The sequence below is a fragment of the Lontra canadensis genome, unplaced genomic scaffold, assembly GCF_010015895.1.
Source record: "Lontra canadensis isolate GAN:19392208 unplaced genomic scaffold, GSC_riverotter_1.0 scaffold25, whole genome shotgun sequence".
Classification (NCBI taxonomy): domain Eukaryota; kingdom Metazoa; phylum Chordata; class Mammalia; order Carnivora; family Mustelidae; genus Lontra; species Lontra canadensis.
The window spans coordinates 18,329,385-18,349,153 of record NW_022631019.1 but is presented as its reverse complement, the minus strand read 5'-3'; the positions used below and the strand labels follow the sequence as shown (position 1 = coordinate 18,349,153).

The 19,769-nt window shown below is 41.1% G+C and overlaps 1 protein-coding gene across 1 annotated transcript in view; it reads right to left on the bottom strand.

The window, feature by feature from the left end:
• Positions 1 to 19,769, bottom strand: part of MACO1 (macoilin 1) — a 62,805-nt gene that overhangs the window by 22,208 nt on the left and 20,828 nt on the right. Inside the window, exons 4-6 of the mRNA XM_032863801.1 lie at positions 17,694 to 17,817; positions 16,153 to 16,331; positions 14,444 to 14,945 (exon numbers count right to left, since the gene is read on the bottom strand). Coding sequence (XP_032719692.1) covers positions 14,444 to 14,945; positions 16,153 to 16,331; positions 17,694 to 17,817 — 805 coding nt within the window. The remainder of the gene's footprint in view (positions 1 to 14,443; positions 14,946 to 16,152; positions 16,332 to 17,693; positions 17,818 to 19,769) is intronic.

The window sequence follows — 19,769 nt, the reverse complement described above, 5'->3', positions numbered from 1 at the left end:
AGGAGATCCCCTGGTATACATTAATCATACAAGACAAGACTTGTTTAGGACCACACAGTTGTCTATGCAGAACACTGAGCTCATGCATTAAAGCTCTGTCCCCAGAAGAAATACTATTTACCCTCTCCACCAACTCCCTCCCCTCCCCTTTCCAGGGCATTCTCACTGGCAGGAAGGGCAGCATGGGACATGCACATAAAAACCCAAATGCATTTCATCTCCAATAAGGCGTACACTAACCTGAAGCTGGTCCAGCATGTCCTACAGACCACATCTTTGGAAACAGTGAAACGAAGCTGCCTCAGGTCTCACTGTGGTCACTACAATTGCTTACTAGGCACAAATATCAAAAAATAAGCAAAAGCTTGATGATTACTAAGTAAAACCATATGACAAAGTACCTTAGGTCTCTGCTTCCTAATCTGTCAGACACAAATGGTAAACACATTCATTTTCATCAAGAATGCAACAAGAGGAAAGGAATCCTAGAGGCATTCACATAACTGGTCATATAGGGAAATAGGGAAACTGACTTCTTCAAATCCTTCAAAAATAAAGCTATGAGTGCTATGACTAGTATTTTTAATAAGATCCTTAAAGGATGTGGTCAGATTTGATCATTTGTATCAAAAGTCTTTAAAATGTTTATATCTGTTGATGCAGTGTCCCACTCCCTGACACTCATTAGGGACCTGGAGACACACACAAAGACTTACTTAACAGTGTGCTTGCTGCTGCATTATTTCTAGTAAGAAAGAAATCGGAGACACTTAAATATTCAACAGAAGACTGGCTAATTGTATATTCATGTGTCTGACTGACAGACAACCATTAAGAAACCAATAAGGAAGAATATTTGATGACACAGGAGAATGCTCGTGATATAGTCAGTGAAAAAGACAAGTTACAAATCATTATACATATGGATAAAAAAATGTGATATATATATATATATATATATATATATAATGGAATACTACACAGCCATCAAAAAATGAAATCTTGCCATTTGCAATGACATGGAAGGAACTAGAGGGTATTACACTGAGCGAAAGAAGTCAATCAGAGAAAGACAATTATCATATGATCTCTCTGATATGAGGAATTTGAGAGGCAGGGCAGGGGGTCGTGGGGGGAAGGGAAGGGAAAAAAATGAAACAAGATGGGACCAGGGAGGGAGACAAACTGTAAGAGACTCTTAATCTTAGGAAACGAACAGGGTTGCTGGGAGGTTGGGGAGGAAGGATAGGCTGGTTGGGTGATGTACATCGGGAAGGGTATGTACTATGGTGAGTGGCGTGAACTGTGTAAAACTAATGATTCACAGACCTGTACCTCTAAAACAAATAATATATGTCAATAAATTTAAAATAAATAAATAAATAAATAAAACATTATACATAGTATGAGCTCCATTTGTAAAAAGAATGTGTAAGAGAAAAAAGACTGGCAGGATATATAATAAGATAGTGACTATCTCTTCTTGATCTTCAAAATTGGATATACTCCTTCTCCTAATACCCTCCATGTTAGGAGAAGGAAAGGAAAAGTGAATGGGGGTAAAGCAGAGGGGGAGACAAACTATGAGAGACTGTGGACTCTGAGAAACAAAGTGAGGGTTACGGAGGGGAGGAGGAGGCTGGGGGTTGGGTAAGCCTAGTGGTGGGTATTAAGGAGGGCACGTATTTCGTGGAGCACTGGGTGTGGTGCATAAACAATGAATCTTGGAACAATGAAAAGAATAAAATTAAGATGTTAAAAAATTGGATATAATCAACATATAGAACTTTTTGAAACATTTTATTATTTTATAATTGGGAGAAAAGGTATTTTAAAAGACGAGGCTATAATGACATATCACCTCCTACCTGTCAGAATGGCTAAAATCAACAATACAAGAAACAACCAGGAGCTGGCAAGGAGGTAGAGAAAGGAGAACCCTCTTGCACTGTTGGTGGGAAGACAAACTGGTGTAACCACTCTGGAGAACGGTATGGAGGTTCTCAAAAGTTAAATTTGGAACTACACTATGACCCAGCAACTGCACTACTAGGTATTCACCCAAAGAGCAAAACAATACTAATTCAAAGGGATACACGCATCCTGATGTTTACAGCAGCATCATCTACAATAGCCAAATTATGGAAACACCCCATGTGTCCACTGATTGACGAATGGATTGATGAATGTGATTATAATATCCCCAATGGAATATTACTCCGCCACAAAAAGAATGAAATCTTGCGGGGCGCCTGGGTGGCTCAGTGGGTTAAGCCTCTGCCTTCAGCTCAGGTCATGATCTCAGGGTCCTGGGATCGAGCCCCGCATTGGGCTCTCTGCTCGGCGGTGAGCTTGAGTCCCCCTCTGTCTGCCTGCCTCTCTGCCTACTTGTGATCTCTATCTCTCTCTCTGTCAAATGAATAAAAATAAAATCTTTAAAAAAAAAAGAATGAAATCTTGCCATTTGCAACCACATGGATGGAGTCAGAAAATACTATGCTAAGCAAAATAAATCAGAGGACATATACCAAATGATTTCACTCATATGCGGAATTCAAGAAACAAAACAAATGAGCAAAGTTGGGGGATGAGAAAGGGACAAACCAAGACTCAGACTCTTAACTAAAGAGAACTGCTGGTTACCAGGGGGAAGGGGGTTGGGGGGATGGGCTGAATAGGTGATGGGGACAAGGAGTGCACTAGTCATGGTGAGTACCGGGTCCTGCATGGATGTGTTTAATCGCTTTGCTGTATACCTGAAACTAATACTACACTGTATGTTAACTAACTGGAATTTAAATAAAAACTTTCAAAAAAAAAAAAATAAAGCAAAAGAGAAGGCTGTTAATCTGCTTTCTATGGCTTTTCAATGTTCACTGTTACTCTTGGATTTGTCCATGTCATTGCTTAGTTTCAGAATAACCTGAAAGCTTTAGGGAAAGTCCAACTCTTTTACTTTATAAACTTTTTAGGTCACTCCAGAAAAGGGGGAATTTAACCTTCTGGAATAGAGAATGCCTCACTTCCTGAATCTATATCAACTACTTCCTATTCATCAGTTCCTATCAAAATAATAGTTTTTCGGGACACCTGGGTGGCTCGTGGGTTAAGCCTCTGCCTTCGGCTCAGGTCACGGTCCCAGGGTCCTGGGATCGAGCCCCGCATTGGGCTCTCTGCTCAGGGGGAGCCTGCTTCCCCCTCTCTCTCTGCCTGCCTCTCTGCCTACTTGTGATCTCTGTCAAATAAATAAATAAAATCTTTTAAAAAAATAATAGTTTTTCTAAATCTAGACTCCAGAGCTACAATTTATTGCCCTGGTTCGGTTCCCTCTGCAAAGGGGAGAGCAGGCATCGTTCTGACATCAGGCTTCACGACATATACACATCATAAGGGATGGTGCTGGGAGGTCAGATTCTAAACCAGCTGGCCTGTGAAGTCGGAATAACCGGCATCTAGGTCCCGAACTTTGGTGTATTTTATGCTCCAAGAACACAGCAGAGGAACATCTTGGTGTGGAAGAAGTCACCAGTCCTAGGCACAGGAGGGCTAAGCAGCTCTCCATAGTGTATGGCCTAAGGAATACCAGACACCCAAACCACCCTTCTCATCACACGGCTTGCTGTCCTTTCTCCTTCTATGTGCTCTGAAAGCCTCATAGTCAGGTGTGAGCATTCAACTAGATAGGGAGTGGTCTCTGACTGGGGTAGGGGACATCATCCACAGGTGCATGTTTTCCAGGAATGCCACGAACTGAAGGAAAGGAGAAGGCAAAAAGGCCCCATTAATAATGCACAGCAGATTAGTTCGTGGGATTTACCAGATATTTCCTAATAGAAATAGTCCTATTAGATATAGTCCTAATAGAAAAGTCCTTCCTCTAGGAGTCAAGTTTTGATTGGTGGGGCCAGGGGGTAAGAGGGAACAAAATACAAGAGTAACAGGAAGGGTCAGATGCAGAGCTTCCAAAACTGGTCAGTCAGTCTGGCCCAGAAACATGTTTTGTTTGACCCTCCTCGACTTTATAACTGGGAGATTTGACATAGATACCTATCTTTGGCATCTCTTCAAAATCTCAGAAGATTTAGCACCACTAGGCCAGCCATTCCCCATGGTGACGACTGGCTGTCCCACTGGAAGGGTATGTGCTCCCAGACTCCCAGGGGCCACGTGCAGAAGTGACTGGAAATGATGGCACCCCTGGCCTGCCACCCTCGTGCCTGTGCCCTGTCCTGCTCCTGCAGGAGTCAGTCTCTAACACCAGCTCGAGGGTGAGGGTTTGAGAGGAGGGAGTAGTAAGGGCAACAGTCTTTTCCAGTTCATTATTCTGTGTTTCTTTGTCCAACCTGTTAACAACGCTCTACCCAGAGAGGCAATATGTACCTTAGGAGACAGAAGAGCTGTCATTCGTCCCATAAAAGAGAAACTAAAACTTGTTCTAGTCCTGAGAGTCCTGGTTGGCTAGGAAAAAGGTCTCAGAGATTTGCAAAGACTGAACGCCCACACTAGCTGTCAAAGGCTAGTTTCTAAATGATAGCGTGAGTAACATTTAAAGAATATAGTTCCTTTTCCTCAGAGCACATCCCCTTCAGGGAATCCACCCCTAATCCCCTTAGCTGGAAATCTCAATTCATCATGTGCCAGCAGGGGCACTGACTCAGAATCTGACACAGAGTTTTACAGTAGTTCCTTCTAAATTCTAGGGAGGAAACTTTCCAACTGCCTAACTAGAAATCCCTGTTTTGTTAGAATAAACGCTCAGTACTCAACATAAAAATGTTTCTAACGTGGACTCCCTGCCCCAAATAATTTGTGTACTTTATAATTTATTTATCCATACAATATAATTATCTTCTTTGAGCACCTATTAGGTAAACCACTGCCTTAAATTCATTGATACCTTGTTTCTCAAAAACTGGTTTTCAAGTCACAAACTTGACCCCAAGTCAACATGGTTTTCAAGTCACAACCTAGCCCGGTTTAAGTATAAAATTATCATGCTTCTATTACCACAGAATATTATAGTTTTAAATCACTGTAATGGTTTAATATAAACTCAGACTATATTATAAATTAACATAAACAAAGCCAACCAAGTAAAACCTACAGGTTCCGTAAATACTGGGAGCATGGCAGAAATGGTGATAAATCATGCCTGCTTGGAGGCAATGCTACACAAACATGAATCAAAAACATTTTTCCACAGAGGCAGAAAACAAAAGACGCTAAACTTACTAAATAGAATGATGGCTCTACCACTTCTTTTTTCCACTTAATAACTTCCAGATAATTTGACAGCAGCTATTTCCAACATGTTTAATTTAGTTAGAACCTCTCACTGTCCGGTTTTCATAATCTGCACTCTAAAATTTCAGCTCAGAGTAAGACCACTCCATGTCAGTTTCTCCATGCACCTGCAGCAGTCCCCGAGGCAGCCCCGTCAGCCAGCACTCCCTGGGGAAGCGGCCAGGGTAAACCCCCAAAGCCCGATCCCTGGCCCCCAAGATCAGATTTTCTCGCGCAAACTATTCCTGACACAAGCAAACTGTATTCAAAGGCAAGAGAGAACAACCAAATGCACCATTCTCCCTCTCGCACCAGAAATGATACATAAGCAGTCAACACCCTTTCTAACCTGAGGACTGCCTTGGAGCAGAACTGTGGGATCTGAGCTCCCTCTCCAACTACCACGGGCACAAGGAGAATGGCCAGGGCTGCGGGGTGGGGAGAGAGAGGGCGAGACTCATCAGGAGAGATGAGTAAGACAAGCAAACTGAGATGTCCTCCAAGTTCTTGGCCAAGGTGTGTGTTGTGCTAAGACTCCCTGGCCTCGAAGCACAACCAACCCAATGCCAGAGCAAATGGCTTTTTTCTGAGAGCAGTTCCTTGGAGGAGTTTTCTCTCTTTGTCCCTTGTAAGTTCCAGACATTCTTGGACCTTCTGCACAGCCTTAGAAAACGGTACTGGGTGCCTGGGTGGCTCAGTCAGGTAAGAGTCTGACTCTTGATTTTGGCTCAGATCATGATCTCAGAGCCTGTGTAGGACTCTGTGGTCAGTGGGGAGCCTGCTTGAGATTCCCGCTCTCACTCTCCTTCTGCCCTCCCAACATCCCCCCATAATAAAACACTCAAAAATAATAAGTTTTTAAAAAAGAGAAGAGTGTTGATAGAGTACCAAATTTCAAAACTTCCTAGGAAATACCAGGGAAAGGGGCTTAGAGTAGAAAGCATTCTATTTTTTAGAAGTAAGACTGTTAACAACCTAGTCCAGAGCAACAAATAGTGGGACACTGGATGTTTGTGCTTGACCTGGTCTGATGGAACATTTAGCTTTTCTCACGTCAAAAGCCTCTCTGAGCTGCACGGCAACTCCACTTTGAACCACACTGCACCGTACTTCATCGTTTTCTCCCCCTCTTTCTATTATCTTCCCTGCACAAAGCTAATACTCACTCAACAAGTATTTATTGACTATCTGCTCTGTCTACCATGGTAGATAAGAGAAAAGGAGGTCCCTGACCGCACTGAGCTTACACTCTATTATGGATATAACAAGTCTGTGTAAAAATTCACACTACATAGAAATGGACCATATAGGAAGTAAATATCCCCTATCATCAACTACAACTGACCATCTGGTACATACTATTTCAAATAATTTTCTGTGTACCTGAGAACTACGTCCACCCGTATTTTGTAATATATAATGTTTTGCTACTTCCTCCCCTTTAATGATCAATCTTGGAGTCTTTCCATTATCTTCTTTTAAGATGGGTTTCCATCTTTCAAGAGAATCCTTTGTACACTTTCCCCTTCACACCACTGTGATTCCCCACTTAGGACTCTTCAGGGCTTGGGGGAGGGCTGGAATAGTCCATAAAAATGCCATCTCCCGGGGTGCCTGGGTGGCTCAATGGGTTAAGCCTCTGCCTTCGGCTCGGGTCATGGTCCTGGGGTCCTGGGATCGAGCCCCGCATCGGGCTCTCTGCTTCCCTTCCTCTCTCTCTGCCTGTCTCTGCCTACTTGTGATCTCTCTCTGTCAAATAAATAAATAAAAATCTTTATATTAAAAAATGCCATCTCCCCTGGGGCACCTGTCCCATGGACTGCTCATAGGCTCTACCTCCTGAACTGACTGCTCTGTCTGTTTCTTCCCCATAGTCGGGTCGGCCTGTATTCTCGCTTTGTGCCAACAATCTTGGGTTCCATGTACTGAATCTCTTTCCCCCCTTCTGCTTCAGCTTGGCACCAGCAAGTTCCTTGCCCTTCTTTGCCCCTGGAGCTAGGAGCCAGCCCTGCTTACTCCTAACCCTGAGATGGGCAAGTACCTGCATAGCTTCCTGCAAGGGACAGGAAAGATGGACAGTTGTAAGAACTGATGTCTCTTTGTTCTTCTGGTGTATAGCATCTGCCCCTAATTTTCCTTATTGCTTTGAAAAGCTTTTCTAAGACAAAAAAAAAATAAGAGTTTCTTGGATTCTCTCTTTACATGGGTCTTTTTTAGTTATTTACACCAAGTCCTACTAAATACATGGACTTTATATTAACTATCAGTATCCAAAAATATGGCCCTTTCTTTTCAAAGGATATATAATTTTTAGTTGTGCATGGACATCTTGAAATGTGGGGAAATGAAAAATAAGAAGTACTGTACATTGTCTCTTATTGTCAGCGCACCTGGGTGGCTCAGTTGGTTAAGCCTCTGCCTTGGGTTCAGGTCGTGATCCCAGAATCCTGGGATCGAGTCTCGAGTTGAGCTCCCTGCTTGCTGGGGAGTCTGCCTCTCTGCCCCTCTCCGCCTGCTCCTGTTCTCTCTATCTCTCAAACAAATAAAATCTTAAAACAAAACAAAACAAAACAAAACTGTTTTCTGTTGTTTTTCCCCAAAGAGCAAGACCACGCCCCAGAGATTTATATAAGTCAGAGGCTATACAACAATCTCAAATGATAGTATTTGGAAGAGAAGATTAAATTCAGAAATACAAAAGACTGTGAACTGCTAGTCAAACCACACTTGGGCAGTCTGTGCCACCAGCAAGTCCAGTCAAAGGGGAAAACTGGCTGTTTTTAGCTTTGGCTATTTTCCTCTCCTTTTTTAAGCTAAACCTAAAAATCATAAATGCAAACAGAAGGTTTATTTGGGCTAGAAAGTGGAATGAAGAGCATTGACACTGTGCTCACCCACCAGCTTAAACTAGACAGGAGCCACAAACACATGACAGCCTGCTAAAACACAATACTAATCAATATACTCATTGATGGCCTAGAACATTATATAGCCCATTTAATAAAATATATTGTCATCAATCTATATGCTCCAAAAAGATTTCTCTAAGATCCAGATATGATAATATAAGTTTAGTCCCTGGGCATGAATGTTCAACGCTCCTCAGGGTAAGTGTTTCTGTATCCCTCTGAGGCAGGGCCACCACTGGCTGAAAGATTATCTAAAAAATCCTGATAAACATTTTCTCCTCTATCTCCCTATTGCAAGTCTCCAAATAAGCAGAATTAAATAACAAACTAAGGTATAAATGACTATATTTTGGTGTGCTTAAAATAACCAAATACAGGGGCGCCTGGGTGGCTCAGTGGGTTGAAGCCTCTGCCTTTGGCTCAAGTCGTGGTCCTGGGGTCCTGGGATGGAGCCCCACATCAGGCTCTCTGCTCAGCAGGGAGCCTGCTTCCCTTCCTCTCTCTCTGCCTGCCTCTCTGCCTACCTGTGATCTCTGTCTGTCAAATAAATAAATAAATAAATAATCTTTAAAACAAATAACCAAATACATTTAGAGGAAAGAAAGAGTGAGTATTCAATATAGTATAGCTTTTCCCAGATTTCCATGTTTCCCTGAAGAGAGGGCTCTCCCCAGGTCTCTTGCTTCAGACTTTCTCCAGAACTTACTGTCATGGCAATGTCCAAACCCCAGGATCCCAGGCCTTCCAAGCTGTCACTGGTGGCCTCTCCTCAGGGAAAGCTGATGGTTCCATCCCTGGTCTCATATCTTCCAGTTCAGGGCTCTCAGGTCTGCAGGTGACAAGTTAGCCTACTCCAGAATTATCCCTCCCGAATGGGCAAATTCCATACTGGGTGGGTCCCGGCTGTCTGAACCAGAGTAACTCCCAAGCTAGCCCTAATCAGAACTGAGTTCTCAGAGACTCTGTAAGCATTCAAGGGTATGAGCGGATGGCCCCTTTATGTTCTGAGATTAAGTACACCCTTGTGTCTTTGGGTAAGAGCGAGAACTTTAAAAACACTTAGAACAGCGTCTCTCTATAAAAAAGGAAATGAATGAATTCTGAATAATTCATGAATTAATAATATATGAATTCTGAAGTTCTAAGCATTTCTTCTATAGATCTTAGCCATGAGAGCTTAAAATCTAGGTCTGGTGCCAATCCTTGAGCCAGCTTTAGTTGTATGTACACTTAAACAAAAACACAAAAACAAAAATATAAAGTAGAAAAATAAAGCAGGTTGATAAACCTCTTTAAAGCAGCATGGTTAGAACAAAGGAGGCAGAAGTCAAGAAGAAACTCCGGTCTGGTCCCAGCACTCCGACCACAGCTTGGTCACCTGGACTAGCCATTTAAACTTCCAGGGCTCATTAACTTCATTGATACAAAGAAAGGACGCTGGTCTAGATGCCTCTGATAACTCTTCTAGCTCCAAAAAAAATAATCACCATTCTAAATTCCACTCAGTTTTGTTAAATGCATCTCCGCTAGGCAAACTGTGGATCACTTTTCCTTTGTGAATCTTCATACCAGATACTATTCAACTATATTAAAGTCAGAGGTGATCTCTTATTAAGAACAAGCACTAAAAATAAAAAAAAGATGAATCTTCTGTCTTGGGTACCAAAAAAAAAAAAAAAAAAAAAGAGAGACTAGAAAAGAACCAAAATGAGACTTTTGTTTCAACATTTCTACAGAATATGGATCACTTTACATCTTGTAGTCAGTTTTAAATTCTCTTCCTTGACCAGGAAAGTGAAACAAGTAACAGTCAGCGAGGAGAATCCCTCCAAGGGACGCCTGGGTGGCTCAGTGGGTTAATCCTCTGCCTTCGGCTCAGGTCATGATCTCAGGGTCCTGGGATCGAGCCCTGTATCAGGCTTTCCATTCAGTGGGAAGCCTGCTTCCCCCTCTCTCTCTGCCTACTTGTGATGTCTGTCTGTCAAATAAATAAATAAAATCTTAAAAAAAAAAAAAAAAAAAGAATCCCTCCAGTCTTGGGCTGTATTTGAGAGGGAGCTTAATGCCAAGTGCACACAAAAGTGTCATCTCTTTTGCTTGCGGGCCCTGAAACTGCAGGAAGTGGCTCAGGTGACACCCTGACCCAGCCCATCTTCAAGTGACTGCTGAAGGATCTCACAGACCTGCCATGGAATATTCCACATCAAGGGAAAAGAGGGTGATACTAAGTTGGCAAAATGAACTTGATATAATTTTTTTTTAAGATTTTATTTATTTCTGGGATGCCTGGGTGGCTCAGTGGATTAAGCGTCTGCCTTCGGCTCAGGTCATGGTCCTGGGGTCCTGGTATGGAGTCCTGCATCGGGCTCCTTGCTCAGCACGGAGCCTGTTTCTCCCTCTGCCTGCTGCTCTCCCTGCTACTTGTACTCTCTCTCTCTCTCTGACAAATGAATAAATTAAAATCTTTAAAAAGAAAAAAGATTTTATTTCTTTGAGAGAGAGCGTGGGAGCAGGGAGGGTCTGGGGAAGGGAGAAAAGAATTTGAAGCAGACGCCACCATGAGCACGGAGCCTTACTCGCTGCAAATTCGGACCTGATCCAAAACCAAGAGTCAGATGCTTAACCAGCTGTGCCATCCAGGCACCCCTCAAATATAATTTCAGTGAAAAAAGTTGGATACAAAAACTATACAAATGCTATGGCCGCAGCTATATAAGTGTAGTTGATGAAAAGAACATACAGTGATTCGTGTCATGTGGTGGGACCATTCCCCCTTTTCTCTGCCTAAATTTTCTGTAATTTTTTTTGCTATTTAAAATGTTTTAAAATTGACCACTGAAGAGAAAAATGTAAACAAATCTCATTCTAATTTACATTATTCCCAGCACTTAGTAAAATAAGTGAACTTCTTCATTGCTTTTTCTGTTTTTATCTAGAATTTTTCTCAGGTCAGAATTAAAAATATTTTGGCTACCCACATTACACATCTGTTTGTAAACATCTTGGGTAAAGAGCTCAAAAATCAAGCTGGCAGAAATCAGGTCATTTTGTAAGATATATTTTTCAAACAAAAAGGGGACTTTGGACTGGCTTTCACAGGTTCCCAATCTCTTCCTGGGTAGGATTCCAAAGGAAACACTTATTCCCAATGTCCGACCTTCCCCCACCATCCCTAACCTTAGCAGGCTATCAGCATCCTTTTTCCATGCAGGGCTAGACAGTGACTATCTTCACCTTTATAGCCCATACCGTCTCTGTGGCCGCTACTCAACAGCCACCATAACACAAAAGCAGCCACAGATGTGGTGCGCCTGGTGGGGGTAAGCCTCCACCTCTTGGTTTCAGCTCAGGTCATGCTCTCAGCATCAGGAGATCCAGCCCCACTTTGGGCTCGTAGCTCAGTGGGGAGTCGGCTTGACATTCTCTCTCTCCCTCTCCCACCGCACTTCCCCACCCTGCCCCGCACGCATGTGTTTTCTCTTTTTCAAATAAATAAATAAATCTTAAAAAAAAAAAAAAAAAAGGCAGCCACAGACGCTACATAAATGAATGAGCGTGGTTGTATTCCAGTAAAACTATTTTTTACAAAAACAGGCAGTGAGCCAGATTTGGCCTGTGAGCAGTAGCTTGCCAGCCTGTGGTCTACACACCCTCGAGAGCATTGATGGGGCTCAGAGGGATGGAGAAAAGACCTGAATGTCTACTTGCTCCTCCTAAGGAATGGCTGTCAAACCTTTTTACAGCCACACTGATCTAAAAGAATTCTCTTTGAAAGTGTTACTGATGAATTTTTCCACCAAAAGTCACAGAATGGGTACCTTGAATGTAGCAGTTCCCAGTCACATTACCCGTAGAATGCTACCTACAGAATGTTTTGAAATTAATTTACTATTAATAATACAGGACTGGTTTTTCAAATGATTTTTTAAAAAAACATTTATAAAACAGGAAGCAGGAGATCAGTCTTCTCCCAACAGCCAGCCTGGCCAGCACACAATCCTGGGCATGTCTGCGGTAGCAAAGGGCTCACGTACACACTGTATGTTTGCATCAGGAGCCTTCCGGGGCGCTGCATCCAGCCCCTCTCCATCTTAAAATAACAACCCCTTTCTCTAGCTAACAACTCAATATGTCAGGTTTGGATCAGTTATAGTCTTACTAATATCCATCAAAGCACGCATGAAGTCAAACAGGAGGAAATGGGAGATAGCCAAGAAGGGCAAGAGGAACTGATAATGCCTCCTACAACCACGCTGAATAATTTGCTCACATACTCTTCTTTTTATAAACATGCACTGTCGTTCATCTTAGAAAAACTGGAAAATGCATGAAAGTAAAAAGAAAAATTAAAGCCCCAATACTATCATGAGGCAATAACTATTGTTATCATTTTAGTTCCATTCCCTCCAAGTTACTTTTCTGTGTCTATGAGAGGAAAAAAAAGAGGTTTTTGATAAAACTGCTTTCTACTTTCTTCATTATTACGTCATGAGCCCTTCCCTGTATTGTTCAATATGGCTCAAAAATGTGATTTGGTAATGTCTATATTAAAAGTCCATCAAATGGATGGACCATATTTTATTTAAAAATTTCCCCTGTTGCCAGATATTTATATCATCTCTTTATTTTTTGGAATACATTAGAAATTGAATATAATCCTATGCAAGCCATAAAACTATTTAAATATAATATTTTCTATTTATGTATTTGACAGCAGGTATTCCCTAAAACAGAGTAATTTCTGGGGTCCTCCAGATCAAGGTACATCAGAGTGCACGTTAGTGACCACAAGAAGAAGCCTACAACCCAGAATGAGCATGGGGGCACTTGACCCGTGCATGGGAAAACTGGCCATCTGAGTCCTTGAACTTCTTTACTAAAGGCAGATCAGGTAGAGTCAACCAACGTTGCAACTGTGGCCCACGTGAGATGCTGTCACAAGACTGAGCCTCGTCTGCCCTCTCTGCAAAACCCAACAGAGGAAAACTGTTTTGCCTTAACTGCTATTATTAAAACTGTGTAGGAGAAAGGATGTTAAAAAGCTTGGGGCACATGTTTTGTTTATAGTATATAGTAAATTTGTGGGATATTTCCTTTGAAATAGACGGTCAACTAATTGGTCTTTCTCCCATGGATGCCTGGAGAGGGTCCTCTGCTGAGTGTTTTCTCTGCAGGGCATCATGCGCAGAATGTCTTAACGAACACATGTGGATGTCGGCCTGGCAGCGTCAACCGCATGGGACGCTTCTGCAAGTGGCCGGGGGCCCAGAAACCTCCAGAGCCTTTAGCAGTAGAACCCAAATATATTTCCCTTAATCTAGCTGCCAGTCAGAAAATTAAGACAAATTAATAATCTAGTTCATATAATTTATAATGCTGGAAACCTTGCCTCCTAGGATAAATTGTCTACTCTTAATTAAGCCAAAGGAAAAGGGATAGAAGATAACTTAGCAGAGGGAGGGAGTTATAATTGTCCTCTTGAATTACGCATAAAAAAAGCTCCAGTTCAGATCCCAGTCTCCAGATTGAAAGATATGAAGTAAAAGGAACACATGTGTATTTTAGAAAACACAAAAAACAGAGAAAAATTAAGGCTGGGCCAGTCAAGGTAATACAACAATGTTATTCTTTTACTTAAAGAGGGAAAGGAACACATCTGATTAAAATTTAAGTCTAATGTTGTATTTACCTACTGGATTTTTAGAAATTACTTTTCAAACCTAATTTTCCCACAGTTACCTGGGGGATAATTCACAGTTTAAGTGGAGTTAACAAAAAACAAGCACAAGGTGGTAAGGACAACTTTCTCGACACCCCCCCACCACACCTTCTACACCTTTCTGACAAAGAGCCGTGCATGCACAGGACATGGACTCTTCGCTGTGTGTCTGTGCCACAGGAACTTTGGATATGCAAACAGAAAAGGACCAGGACTACAGGTATGTCTCTCAACACCACAGGAGGAATCAAGTTACATGTAAATTTGTCCAACATGCAAAGAAATCACTGTCACCTCTTACTTCCAACACTGGAAAGAGCTGGAGTCAATGCCTCAGGACAGTGGCACTAGGGGACCAACAAAGCCATGTGAAACGAACATGAAATGAACACTAAAAAGTCAAATCCCACAGAGTTAACAGTCACAGTATCTGATCACAAACAAGGCCTACAGGCCCATATGGAAGTATCTATTTTCAAGACCTAAGTCAGCTTTACTGGAAAGTGGCAGTAAAGACACAGCACACACTTACCTTACCAGTGCATCTGGTTTGCTTAGCTGGTTATTAGGAATACAGTTTTCCATTAAGTCCTTGTGTGTACTTGGGCTCTTGCTCGAGCATTTTTGCTTCTTCTCGTTTTTACTAGATGAGGAAGGAATGCTCCCGTTTGTGGCGCTATGACTGCGAGGTGATGAGTTCACAACTCCGCTGGCATTTTTGTAATTTTTTGAGGAAGCAGTGCATGAGTCCTCTTTCAAGAGATTTTCTGTACTTCCCACAAGATCATTATTCAATCTTTTACTGTTGATATGGTTTTCCATATACTCAATTTCTTGTATTTTTGAGTCTACAGGTTGTAGAATATTGTTGTTATTTATTCCAAGGTTGTGTTTTTTGGCATCCTTGTCCTTTTCTTTCCCTTTTTCTCGGTATTCTATCTCTGGCAAAGTTGTGGAGAGTTTTTTGTTGGCTGGGATACCTCCGTTGTGGTGTATAAGGATCGAGGAATCCATATCAGGCAATCCTTTGGCTGCTACAATACCAAAAACAAACCAACAAACAAAAAACCCACACCGGAATATTTAGTTGTATAAAACCACAGCACGGAGAAACTGCATTATCTATGGTTAGAAACTCACTATATCAATTTGCAAACTCATTGAGAAGCAATAACCACACCACATCTCGCTAACTTCAAGAAGCAAATCCAGATAAATTTGAGAAGCTGCACATTCAGAAAATCGCCATCGTTTATAAACACCAAGCTGTTACAGTTCTGGCCTTGAAAAGAAGATGAGGATTTTATAATTAAATCATACTTATCAGTCAGATCCAACTTGCCTATCACTGGAATGAAGAGGACACAGGCCAGTCACTCTTAAGAGGCCTTATTTTAAGAGATACTAACCAAACTGTTAATAACTTTACTGAAAAGACAGCAATTACATAAAAGAAGAGGTGTGATGTTAGGATATAGGGCATTATCCTTTTCTTGATCGAGCAACAAGGTAATAAGAAGTCTGTGTCATTTATTAGACCACTCGACAAGAATTTTCTGTATGAGGTCTACACACTCCAGTTTGTCCAAGTCTACCTGAAGAGACATTTTGCACCATACAGAGAATAAGAGAATAAGAAAAAGAATAAAACATGACTCTAAACTTCCAACCCTCAAATCAAAGAAAACTAATCCTGCTGTCAATCCATCTGCTGAATTGGATCTATGCCCATTAGAGAGATCCTGTTAGAAAAAGCTCTCTTTAAGATCCACCTTGCATCATATGAACCACTTAGAATGGGACCTACCCACCTCTGCTCCATTCAGAAGAATTTTAACTTATAAAACAATTGTTTCTACCTCTCGATCTTGCTTCTACTTTGGTTCTTGGCCTGCCTCAATTACAAGCTCACAGAGTTATACATATACATTGCTACCGCGAATAAATATTTTTAAATATTTATAACAGATAAAATATTAAAATATAAAGTAAGCTATAAAAATAAAATAAAATAAGCATAGTAAAAGCACATGGTCTTTGGGCACTAGGTAGTTAACCCCCACACCCTGTTACTTCATGATCAAACAAAGCAATGGCCCTGAAAGGGAACACTAGAAAACAGGAAAATCCTTGGTCATTTTCCAAAGTCCTACCAACTTTGCCAGGGGAAAAAAAATTCTACTGATAGACAAAATAATGACTCATCCACTGAGCCAACACAATTTTAGAGTAAAGACCTACCTTCCTCGGCCTCTTTTTCCTGCTTCTGTAGCATCTGTTGCTCTGGGGGGAGAGCTTGTTGAAGAAGCTGCATGTAAAATTCGTTCTCTTTTTGCACTTCCTTCTGCTTCCTTAATCGCATTTTGTAGCTTACATAACTTTTGAAGCCAAAGCCCAAAGTCACCACAGGGTACCCAATACTAGAAAGAAGAAAATCTAGCCAGTTATCGCCAGTAAAAAACAAACAACACATGCATCAAGCACATGAGGACACCTAGGACTGAAATAAAGAAATAAATTCTAGATGACGAAGGTATTAGAGCACTTAGTAAACAGACATATATGGGATGTCTGCTGTGGAAATGAGAGGCAGCCGGCACACAGAACACACCCGCCGGGAGCAGAAGGACTGCGAGACCATTAGAGGCTGCTCACCAGACTCTGGCATTCTTCAAACCAGCTCAAGAACTTAACCCAGTGACTGCTGGATATAGTGGCTAATGCCTTTGATGAACAGCAAACTCCCTTGTGCACTATTAGAACTTGGGATCTGTACGCTTTTAAGAACAGGGCAGAGATTTTATGATTGGGCATAAGTGAACACTGTAAGTGTTAGAAAATCAAAAGGGACACGTGTTCATTTTTAATACCACAGCCAGGGTCAAATTCAGGTGACTACTTTATTCTTGCTGCCTGAGGAGTACTGTCAACGAGCTGTTCCTGAAAAATCAGTTCATAAATCCTGTCATACATAAATTCAAGAGTTGTTTAAATAAGTATTGATATTATCAGTGCCAACATTTGTTTTATACTCTCAAGTTAAACCAGCTGTACTTATAACTCTAACCTCTGGGATAAAAAGTTGAAATATTTTCATTCAACTCATCAGTCTGCCTAATACCATTTCAAAGCCTCTGCAACCCTGTCAAAACTCATAGTAAGCTTCAGTAAAATTCAAACTTATAAATTATAATTAGCCCAAATGTGATCCCACTACAAATTTAAAGTGGCAAGTTTTATTGACCAAGTTATTGAATTCACTTGCCTGTGAAAAGACTTTAAAAAAATAGAAACTGTATCTTTTTAGTTGATTCTGTTTATTTTGGTTTCTGCCATAAATATTAGCAAAAATTAAGTCAGTTCATTTAAGCATCATGAAATAGCCATACATTTCATCGAGGCATTTTAGAATCGCTATCTGATTATAATAAAAATAGATAACATTATCAGACACCTTTGTGCTTGAAATTAAGTTACATATTTTACATGTATCCCCTCATTTCCTCTTTCCCATGACCCCACAAGACAGGTTCCTAATACGTGGGTGAGAGAGCTAAGGCTTAGAGAAGGTGACAGGTCCGAGGCAACAATGCTATGAGGGGAAGGAGCTGGGGTTCAAACACTCATCTGCCTGAAAAGAGGGCTCACAGCTCTTTACCCCTATGTTACGTTGTCTTCTGGGTTCTTGTAAAAGCTCTAAGAAAAAACTTATAATTGAACTTACCATTCTACACTGAACGCACTGAACTGACTTACAGATTAAGAACACACATAGTACTCACCAGTGAGCAGCAAATGGACGACAAAGGTCTACATGAAAATTTTTGAGATCTTTAAATCTAATTGCTGCTTCAATATAAACAAAGAGTATCCAGAGGGACACTGTGGGCAAACACACTCCCCTTTCTGTGGGAAAGCAGTAGAGAGACAAGCATCAGTGATACGTTAAACTAACATAACAGATGGGTTGTTTCGGAGACAAGTTCAACTACGGTAGCTTTCTTATTTTTTGAGTAGAGCTGACACACGACGTTACATCAGTTACATGTGTACAACAGTGATTCAACTTCTCTATATGTTATGTTGTGCTCACCACAAGTGTACTTACCATCTGTCATCACACACGCCTATTACAATATCATTGTCTATATTCCCTATGCTGTGCCTTCTATTCCTGCGACATTCATTCCATCACTGGAATCCTGTACCTCCCACTCCCCTTCACCCATGTGGCCCCTCCCCCTATGCTCCTTCCCTCTGGCAACCATCACTTTGTTCTCTCAACTACAGTAACTTTCATTAAGACTTTCAAACTAATTAAAAAACAGTATGATCCAGGGGCACCTGGGTGGCTCAGTCAGTTAAGTGTCCGATGCTGAGTTTGGCTCAGGTCATGATCTCAGGGCGAGAGATCAAACCCCATGTCGGGCTCTGCGCTCAGCACAGAGTCTGATTGAGATTGTCTCTCCCTCTCCCTCTACCCTGCTCCCCACACTCTAGCTCGTTCTCCAAAAATAAATAAACACATCTAAAAAAAAAAAAAAGGAACATGATCCAAACTGAAAACTTCTATCTGACAAAAGAAGTGATGGAGGAGCGCCTGGGTGGCTCAGTGGGTTAAGCCTCTGCCTTCTGCTCAGGTCATGATCCCAGGGTCCAGGGATTGAGCCCCGCATAGGGCTCTCTGCTCAGCAGGGAGCCTGCTTCCTCCTCTCTCTCTGCCTGCCTCTCTGCCTACTTGTGATCTCTATCAAATAAATAAATAAAATCTTTAAAAAAAATTAAAAAAAAAAAGAAGCGATGGAATCACACACAAAAATAAAAGACAAACATCTGGCAAAAAATATTTATAGTATGTAAAAGAAAGGAGTCATAGCCCAACCATACAAAGAACTCCTACAAATCAATAAAAAAGCAACTGAAAAAAAGAATTTGCAAATTATAAAAGAAAAATATAGATGGCTAAAACGTATGAAAAGATGTCCAACTTCACTACTGATTAGGGAGATACAAATGTTTCAAAAAAGAGATTCCATTTTTTTAGCCTATCAGATAAAGCAAAAATTTAAAAGACAGGTAATATAGGGAGGGTAAGGCAAAGGGCTCATTCTCATACTTGGCAAAAATATAAAGTGGGGCAACATTTTTAAGAAGACAGTTTGTCAGTATAATTAAATTTTTAAAATCTTATACATTTGACCCAGAAATTCCAATTCTGGGAATCTACTCTACAGGAAAAAAAAAAAAAAAAAAGCCCTGGAATAAATGTATAAGAATACTCACTATATTATTATTTCTAATAGCAAAAAATGTAGAATCATTTTAAATGTGTATCAACAGAGAACTGTTTATGATAAGTCTGTATACTGAAATATGATGCAGCTTTTCAAAGAATGATCTGTACTAACACGATATGTAAAAAAAATAAATTCTGGAGAATAAGTTATTGCACAAAGAAATGTTTCTGACATTTAATTTCTGTTCTACAATTTTTTTTTTAAAGATTTTATTTATTCATTTGAGTGAGTGAGAGAAAGAGAGAGATAGAGAGAGCGCACAAGCAGAGGGAGAGGCAGAGGGAGAAGGAGAAGCAGCCTCCCCACTGAGCTGGGAGCCAGACAGATGGACAGACAGGGGCTCAATGCCAGGACCTGGAGATCAAGACCAGAGCCAAAGGCAGATGCTTAACCATCTGAGCTACCCAGGCACCCCGTTCTAGAAATTTTTTATTCTTAACTGTAAGCTTACATTTCTTTTATAATTAAAAACAATTTTTGTGAGTGCCTAGGTGGCTTAGTTGATTAAGTGTCTGCTTTCGGCTCACGTCATGATCTCAGGGTCCTAGGATCCAGCCCTCC